This window comes from Pezoporus wallicus, unplaced genomic scaffold, assembly GCF_028554395.1.
Source record: "Pezoporus wallicus isolate ANWC-B61680 ecotype Strahan unplaced genomic scaffold, APGP_CSIRO_Pwel_v1 scaffold_7383, whole genome shotgun sequence".
Lineage (NCBI taxonomy): Eukaryota > Metazoa > Chordata > Aves > Psittaciformes > Psittacidae > Pezoporus > Pezoporus wallicus.
In genome coordinates this window covers 1,632,521-1,641,684 of record NW_026636323.1, presented here as the reverse complement: position 1 = coordinate 1,641,684, position 9,164 = coordinate 1,632,521, and the positions used below count along the sequence as shown (strand labels likewise).

The following is a 9,164-nucleotide window of genomic DNA, read 5'->3' as shown; positions in this document are numbered from 1 at the left end:
TATCGCTCTGCTCTGAGGAGGTCTATCTGCTTTCGTGGTTACAAAAGGGACTGTGGATCCTGAAGCACCACGTGATAACTCCCGTTTTCTTTCAGACAGGCTAGATGTGATTGAAATATTTCTGCTAACTTTCCCAGCAGAAATACTTCTAAGAACAATGTTCTCTGAAAGGGGAGCAAATGCAGATACAGTTGAAGCGTGCTGTGTTGTAAACCTTAGGAAAAAAAATGGAATGAGAATTTGGATGTTAATTTATACACACAATGTGTTTGTTTCTAATCAAAACAAAACTCCTCTGACAGAAAATGGATGGTGAAATAATGCTTATTGCCCTACAAGTGCTGAAGTTATGCAGCCAGCTTGTGGGGGCATTCAGAGACAGTTGGCAAGATAAGATGCTTCAGGAGAGATGTAGAATTCAGCGTACAGTTTCTGTGAGGGAATGCAGGATGGCAGCAGCTCAGGGCATGAATGTAAAGGCCATATAAGGGAAGTAAATGAACTGCTGTAGAGATGCCATTAGCCAAGCAAACACTGACTTGGGGACCTTGGTGTATACCATGGAAGGTATAAATTGCATAAAGAAATGCATACTGGTTTGCTTCTCCCTAGGTTTATAAAGCCAGTTTTAACCAAGACACTGTTCACATGTGTGAAACAAAGTTTTTCCACAATTTTAATGCCAAGCAATTTCTACTCATGTCTAATCCCAACACATGCCTAATTTAGACACATTTATCAAAATTCCATTATAAGCAAGGCCCCTGGCCAAGGAAAGAATGTCAGACTGGGTCTTTAAATAATTGTGGGGTTAATAACAGTACTTGATTTTTCTCCTTCTTTACACCAATAGCACAGCTCAAGTGACACAGGGAGCTTAGTATCCCTGCTATTTCAGGCCCTGGTACAATGAATAGCAGGAGGTAAAACACCTGACTGAGCTAGGTGAAGGCATGCAAGCAGTAAATGAAGAGTGTCTATACTCATGGAACACTGCACAGCTCCCTGCCAAAGAAGAGACCTGAGAGCCAATGTGCTCTCAGAGGTGGAGGCTTGGCACCAGGCAGAAAGCTGATTTGAGGGGAGGGTGCTAGAATGGTATGCTGTGGAGCAGGCTCCAGCTCTCAGCCTTGGGAAAGTCACACCAGCTCTCTTTCTGCCCGTCACGCCGTGGGCACATCCACATTCATGTTTTGGTGTGGATCAAGGGCACGCTTTTGAAGTAAATCTCCAGATCAGCCTCACCAGGCTGCGGTTCACTGAGCAGTGGTGAGTACACAAAGTGGGTGCAGAGGGCACTGAGGCAGAATTCAAGCTCCAGGACTGCATCTGACGTGTTGTGAGTGCTCATGGGGCCCTCAGTCCATAGACCCAGGTTGGAGTAAATCTGAAAAATAAGACCCTGTGGAAAAGTGTGAACATATTCAGGTCCTCAACACCAACCGATCGGATCAGACTAATCCACATTACTCACTAATACAGGTGTATACCATGAGGATATAGCCTAGAGGTAGCCAGGGTAGCATGGCTGTTTTGGGAGTATGCCTTCATTGTCTTCCTTGTGAAACACATTATTGCACATATTCTAGCACTCAGCCTATATTTAACCTAATCCTTTGATTTGAAGCACTTTTCCTTAAAGAATACGCTTGATATGTCGGTATGGAAAACTCGATCTTGCTAGATACATTCCAATCCATTTTTTATCCCTTGAGAAAATATTCATTTTCAGTAGTGTTCTGATTTTAAGACTTTGCATTATGGGGGAAAATTGAAAGTCTTATAAAAAAAACCCCAAACCAATAAAGTGGTTAAGTAATTTAATTCTGAACATGACTGTTGTTACTATTAAATGGTGTAAACACAGGCTGAGTGCAATAAACCTCATTTCCATTTAGCATTAATAATATTAATGATCAGTACTTAAATCACGTACCATGTTCCAGCACTGAAGAAGAAACATTACAAAAGATATTTTGCATGTCTGGTGCTGACACAATTTAAACCTAGCATAAAAATGTCTTCTCTGTGAAGGAATTTATTCAAGCTGCAGGGCGGAGAAGAAAAAGCCGAATAGGAAATCTCCCTTTCTCCCAGAGGCTCTATGTGCACCATCCCTCCTCGCCCCCAGAAGGCAACCCCTCCCCAAAACTTTCCCACTGAAGACACTCTGGGAAAGGACTGGAGCTCCTGTCTCTCCGCTAGCATTAACCCAGCCGGGATGAGCTGCTGGGTGGTGTGGTCACATTCACTCCCGCTGTAGTCTACCAGGCTCCCGAACTGTTGCTATCAAAATGCTGGATCAGCAGCTCGAATGCAGACAGACAGACAGACACACACACGCCCACCCCCATCAGGAGATTAGCCCGTATTTTCCCATGTAAGGGCTGCAGCCTTCCTCTTGCCTTCTAACACTCCTGCCCTGCCGGCTTTTTCCTCTTCTGCCCTCTGCTCCGGCAGCGGCTCCACCGTTCCCCACACCCCGCAGGCAGCCGCCGAACTGCGGCGGGCGGAGAGGAGCCCGGCGCCGCCGCAGTGCTTCCCGCCGCCCCCAGACCGAGCGGCCCCGGCCCGGCTCGGAGAGCCGTGACCCACCGCTCCGGCCCCCGAGAACCGAGACCCACAGCCCAGCCCCTGCCGGGCTCGGAGAGCCGTGACCCACCGCTCCGGCCCCCGAGACCCACCGCCCCAGCCCCGGCCGGGCTCGGGAAGCAGGGACCCCCACCCCGCTCCGACCCCTCGGAGCAGTGACCTTCACCCGGCCCCGGGAGGGCTCAGGAGAACCCCATTCTTCGCCGTGGTCTGTCCGCTGCTTCTGTCGCCCGGCCGCTCGTCCCCGGCCCCGTCCGCGGCCCCTCAACAGCGCCGTCCGCGGCAGGTCCCGCCCGGGGAGGCGGCGGTGGGGAAAGGGGGAGGAGAGGCGGCGGAGTGCATTGCCTCCAGAGGAATCAAAAGGAGGGAGAGAGGAACGTGCGGAGGAGGGGAGGGGAAGACGGGCCGGGCCGGCGAGGGTCTCCGTCCCGCCCGCCTCGCCTTCGCGCCGGGAGAGTCGCTTGGGGCAGCCGCCACCCGCCGGCCCCACGCCCCGGCTCCGCGCCCATGTGCTCCTGGCAGCCGCGACGGGCAAACCTCGCGCACGGCGTGTCAGTAAGTAGCCCTTCGCCACCCCGGCACCTTCCCGGGCCCGTGCGGCACTCCTGTCACCGAACCTCTCCTGCTCCTCCCGGACCCCTGCTCCTCCCGGACCCCTGAACCCTCTTCCTGTCACGGAGTCCTGACCTGCAGCACTCCCTGCGCTCTGCATCTCCTACATGACTCCGGTTCCCTGATCCCGCAGAACCTCCTTTCCTTCCCGACCCGTGACCACCCTGCGCGGCCACATCTTCTGCAGTCCTTGACCCCCTGCCCCTCCCGGATCCTTCTTCCCCGCATCCCTTGTCCGTTCCACCGGACCCTCCAGACTCCCTTTTCCTCCCGTATCCCCAGTCCTCTTATCCCCTTGCCTTCCCTCATCGTACCCCTCCCGGGCCCCCGTTCTTCCCGGATCTCCCTGCCACCCGGACCGCTTTCCCTTCCCGGCCCCTCTGTCTTCCCGGCTCTACGTCCTCCTGGCCCCCCTGGCCCCCTGCCCTCCCGGCACCTCTGCTTCCCAGCCCTTCCCCGCCCGCATCTCTCTTTCTCTCCCGGACCCCCTTCCCCTCCCAGCCTGCTCCTCCCGAACTCCCAGTTCCCCCAGTTTCTTCCCTGTCCCACCCCCCCCCCCCCCCCTGGCGCCCCCCCGCATCCCCTGCCCCCTCATCTCCTGCACTTCCGCTCCCCTTCGCACTCTCCCGGTGCCGCGGGCACGACGCCCGGGCGCCCCGCAGCCTTCCCCTCGCATCACCCCAGCGAGTTTTGGTTCGTGGCCGCCGCCTTCCCTCAGGGGGAGCCGGATATCTCCGCCGCCCCCTCCTACCCCTGGAGGGCCGGGAGCGGGGTTTCGGGACCGGAGGGTAGAGCCCACCTTCCCGCAAAACGCCCGGCTGCGGGATGGCAGCCTCCGGGAGGCAGAGCTGCTGCCCCGCCGCACTCAGTCCTACCCCTGGAGCCTTCATGTTGTGCCTTATTTCCAGCCGTACCTCCTCCCCTGATTTAGGGAATGATCTTCCCCAAGTGCCGTGACCCACTTTGCCTTAGACATGTGGTCCCACGCCAAGACACAGGCAGATTCTTCTCAAGAAGGTGTCTCTGGAAGGATGGAAGCACCCTATGCCCCTCTCTCAAGTTTCTGTCCCCAGGGTTTTGGTGTTTTGCAGGTTGAAAGGCATTTCTGTAAATAGGTGTATACTTCTTGAGTAGCAGCATAGGCCTTTTTTAACATTATAGAAGAGAATTGTCTTTCTTAGTTTTTAAAAGTAAACAAAACTTTTGTGTGGTGCACATGCTTAATTTCACTTACAGACTCCTTCTCTACATTCCCTCCTTGTGCTGAAGTACTATTGTTTTTATTGCCTGTACATGAATTGAATTCACTGATTGGTGTCTAATCACGCTTAGAAGAAAAAGCCCCTGTATAAATAGCTATCGGAATTAATTTGGCAGCAACTGTGAGAAATGATCATAAATTTACAAATACAGTTGGAGTAATGATCCAGCGTGGATTTATCAAGAAAAACACCCCCAACCTCTGGGAAGTAGCACGTGGGTTTCTGTGGCAGTCAAACACACTTAGTCACACTGGTACTGAGCTTAGAGGCTGGGAGTTGTCTGAGGAGGAAGCAGAGAGGTTAAGGCTCCTGGATTTGGGCAGGAAGAGGCAAAGAAGCAAAGGAGCTGGGCTGAGTGTGAACAGGACTATTTTGAGAGACCCTTCTGTTCTAATCATGTGCTGTTTGAGGGTGTGTGTGGGCGAATCCGAAAGATGTAGTGGTGTCTTCATCTACCAGTTTGGGCTCCTGGCACTTCTGGACATCAAGTGATAAAAGGCTCCTTTTTGCACTTAAGATGCAAGCAACGTAAGGGAATGCTGGAAAAATGTCACCTCATAAGACTTTGCTTGGGGGTGTGTTGATGAGGTTTACCTCAGCCACAAAGGTCTGATCTTGAAAAGCCTTAGGCACTGCAAGCAGTTTTGCACTGAAGCTGTGGGGACAGGTATAATGGGAAGCACGTTCCCCAGACCTCGCAAGAGGAAGGCCTGATAGCTAAGGATAAATGAGACCTCGCCTTTTTTCTTTATCCGTATGAAAAGGATCAAGATGCACAGTGAACAGTGAGTAGGCAAGTACACAGGGAGCCCCTGAAGGTGGCTGCAGAGCATTCCTGGATGCACACAGCAGCCTGTGCAAGCCGGGCTGCTTCCCACCACTGTCCCACCGACCCAGCAGCTGGTATCACTGACATCAATACTAGCCGCTGCCTGCAAGGATGGGGCAGTAAATGAAATGTCTTAATGAAAAGTCGTGTGGGAAGGAAAAGCACTCTGGCAGGTAAACAATTTTTTTCTCTAATGTATTACTGAACTTGCATTTTTCTCCTTTTTTTTTTATGTTATTTAATTATAGGGACCTTTGACTTCATGATGGGAGGAAACATCCCCCTGGCTGTAAGGATCCGAGCTTCTCCCAGCGTGAGGATTTGTCAAGGCTGAGAGACTTCGGATTATCCATAAACAGCTCTAAAACACACAGCTGCTTTTCTGTCTCCCCATCACGAGGGGTCTTGGAGGAAATACAGAGATGGCCTCCAGCCTCACCTGTGCCGGTGTTGTCTGGGCCTTCCTCTCCTTCCTCTGTGCCGCTGCCTCCTGCGTGGGTTTCTTCATGCCCTACTGGCTCCTGGGGTCTCAGCTGGAGAAATCGGTTTCATTCGGCACTTTCCGGAGGTGTTCCTACCCAGTGCGGGATGAGAGCCGCCAGACAACCGTGATGGTGGAGCAGTGCGGCCGCTATGCCTCCTTCCAGGCCATCCCGAGTGCCGAGTGGAGGATCTGCACGGTGGTGACGGGCCTGGGCTGTGGGCTGCTCCTCTTGGTGGCCCTCACAGCACTCATGGGCTGCTGTGTGTCCGAGCTCATCTCCAGGACCGTGGGCAGGGTGGCAGGAGGCATCCAGTTCCTGGGGGGTAAGTGCTCATGTGGGGAGGGGATGAGGGTGTCTGAAGACTCCACTGGTGCTTGGGGACAAGGAGGGGATGAGCCAAACTTTCTGCTGGTGAGTGAGGCCACTTGGCTCCCTTGGTGGTTGAGCTGGTTGTCTGGATGTGGCCCACAGCCACCTTTGGTCACTCTCCTGTGCTCAAGTCCCTGCTTGGTCATTGTGCAGCCTTTGAGAGTTGCACGGCAAGTTGACTTCTGTGGGCCGTCATCTTCACAGTGGTTTTGTGGGCTGTAGTTTATAGCAGAGCTCTGCCAGGATGGCAGTACCTGGAGAAGCAATGGGACTGCAGAGCTCCATGGAGCATTATGGTTTTGGAGTGGAGAGGCTGTGTTATGTGGGAACATCTTTCTCCTTCCTACCCTATCCCTGGCAGAGCTCCCTCCACCTCTGCTGTCTGCATCTGCATAGATCTGACACAAGTCCGTGGCCAAGGTTTGAGGTGGGGGATTGCTTATCCCTGGTAGGGGTGTCCCACCGTCTCCCAGAAGGAGCCCTGCCAGGCTGCCTGACCCATGCTGCGCTCTGATGGTGCCGCAGGTTTGTTGAGTCCATAAGCGTGAGAGAATTGCCTCCTCTCCTTTTTTTAGCTTGTAATTGTACAGAGTATTTGTAACTGTGAAGTGTTTGAAGAGTATGAGACAATAAACAGGATCCTCGAGTGTGTTTTTTTATAGGGCAGTTTTCCCAGTAAATCATCACTCTCTTGTCATTGGTGACATGCGGCTCACTGGCACTCACTTTTGCCTGGTGCAAGTGTTCCACCACCCCTGTGTGTTTGCTCCCATAAAGGGATGTGTTCCCTTGAGCTTTGGGTGCAGGTGGCAGTGTTCTGGGTGCCCTGCAGTGTCTGGTCCCAGCTAGGGACCCTGGCTCATGCCCTGCAGGAGCAGGCTACAGAGGGACCGAACAGAAACTTGCCCACAAGGGCAGTGTGGATACATCCCAAGTCTGCAGCCTCAAGGAAGCACAGGACAAAAACTCTGCTACTGTCCAGCTCAGGGCAGACAAATGAGGCAAGGAAAGGGCCCTGTGCCAAGCCTCCAGACAATGCCAGCACAGTTCAGTCCTGGCCACGGGCAGCTCTGCCTCCAACTTTTTGAGTAGTTTCTGCACTTCAGAGCAAGCCAACCCTATCATTTCACCCTTCCCTCAGCTTTGCAATGCACAGGCCTTCCTGTGTTTAATCTGTCTGACAATTAGAAGGTGCAACAGCTGCTAGAGAGTTAACTCTGCTGAGAGCTACAGCTTCTTGAAGCCTGCCCCATTATAGGATCCAGGCAGGCATCCAGGGGATGGAGGGGATTTTCTGTTTGGTGACACTCTGCAAGCCCACTCGGTCTAGCTATTTTCACTCAGAGCCATCACAGGCTTGTGCTATAACCACCCCCCTCTTTCCAGCTGCTGGCTTGGCTCATCTGGTTTAGAGTTTAGCTCTTTTCTCTCTGGTGGCATTGCTCTCCTGCCTGCCCATGGAGCGGGACCGCCCGTGCCTGTGTCTGCTGACAGCCGTCCCAGCAAACATGGCAGCTCCATCGGTGAGCGGCTGGCTGGGGGACATGGGAGGAACCCCGCTCCCCATGACATGGTGTGGGCTGGATGCATGCACCATTCTCTGAGGCGGGATGGTGGCTGCTGTGCAGGGAGGTTAGAGGTCCCTTCAGACCCTACCATGTCCGTTCCCAGAGCTTGTTCCCAGCTGACCAGGCAGCATTCCATCCTGCCTGGAGGGGCATGAACAGGCAGTGCTTGTCCTCTGTAGGTGACATATCAAAGAAATGTGAACTTGTGATATGAAAATTGCCAACAACTTTGCATGTCTGATTTTCTCCTCTACTGCCTTTTATGGTTGTCTCTCATTTCACTCAGCACTGCTGGAAGTGTGTATGAAACGAACCAAGTGAGAACCTGTCAGTTCTTAACCTGCTTAAAAACCAACTGTGGGGACATGAGGGAGAGGCCAGGTGGTGAAGGCCAGTAATTTGGATGAACTGAAGGGACATATTAGGGTAAAGATCAGATCCTTACATCCTTGATCAGATCCTTAGCTGCTATAAATAAGTATAGTATCACTGTTTAAGTGATGTGACTACATTTATTCAGATGTCTAACACAGACACTATAATTATTAGGTTGTTTTATGTCAAGATAGCCACAAGCTGTTCACTTTATTTACTAACCAGGAATGCCAGCTCTTTCTTCCCTGTACTACAGCTGTAGGTTTACTTATATACCACAGCTTGTGCTTTGAATATGTCTAAGTGGCAGTACAGTGACTAATTCTGCTTGGTCTCCACTTGGAGATCTAACCAAATATAACTATCATATATATATGCATTTTGATGGGGGGGGGGGGGGGGGAGAGCCCTGTCCTATCTTTATATGAAGAAAAAACCCTGGGGTAATAAGCAGCCCACTGAGTGATGCTATTTTGTGTTAGGGCAAGGAGACGGCTAGGCAGTTTCACTTTCTTTCTGTCTGAGTCACCTGTACCAAGACACTGCTCCTGTTCTAGTGGTGGAGGGTGAGCACTGAAATAAACCATATTTCTCTTGAAATTAGAAACCAGCATAAAGACATGCTCAGGGTAGCTAGTTTATGGCTTTAGTAGTGTTTCATGAGTCCAGGATCCAAGTAATTTTCTCAGCATGATTTAAAAACATGGACTTGGTGAAGACCTAAGCCAATTGACAGTAGAGTGTTGTGGGAAGCCCATGAGTGGGTGAGATTTGCAAGCCTCTGAAGCTGTGGTGAGCCAAAGCACTAAGGCTGCTAAAACTAACTTACTTCCACAATGGAAGCATTTTTACTACTGGGAAGAGGTGGCAGAGAGGTTTGCTTACCAGAGGTGGTAAGCAAGCAGCCTGATCCTTTCCTTCTAGCAGTATGAAGGAGTAGTAACTCCAAGTAGGTCAGTGGAATAGCACCTGTATAAAGGCAGTGCAGCCCGCACTAGAGAAACGGTGCCAAGGTTTTACAGCTGGGATTTCCCCGAGTTGTATGTGGAAGCTCATGGGAGTGAATTATTCA

General features: G+C 52.0%; 1 protein-coding gene and 1 long non-coding RNA gene across 2 annotated transcripts in view; one reads left to right on the top strand and one right to left on the bottom strand.

Moving 5' to 3' along the window:
* Nucleotides 1-597: 597 nt before the first annotated feature.
* Nucleotides 598-2,449, bottom strand: LOC130594235 (uncharacterized). Its single transcript, XR_008971026.1, has 2 exons — nt 1,937-2,449; nt 598-1,402 (listed from the first exon to the last, which is right to left on the bottom strand). It is a non-coding gene; the product is annotated as an uncharacterized LOC130594235 (long non-coding RNA).
* A 589-nt stretch (nt 2,450-3,038) lies between these two features.
* Nucleotides 3,039-9,164, top strand: part of LHFPL6 (LHFPL tetraspan subfamily member 6) — a 140,069-nt gene continuing 133,943 nt past the window's right edge. Inside the window, exons 1-2 of the mRNA XM_057399996.1 lie at nt 3,039-3,147; nt 5,544-6,102. Coding sequence (XP_057255979.1) covers nt 5,718-6,102 — 385 coding nt within the window. The 5' untranslated portion in view covers nt 3,039-3,147; nt 5,544-5,717. The remainder of the gene's footprint in view (nt 3,148-5,543; nt 6,103-9,164) is intronic.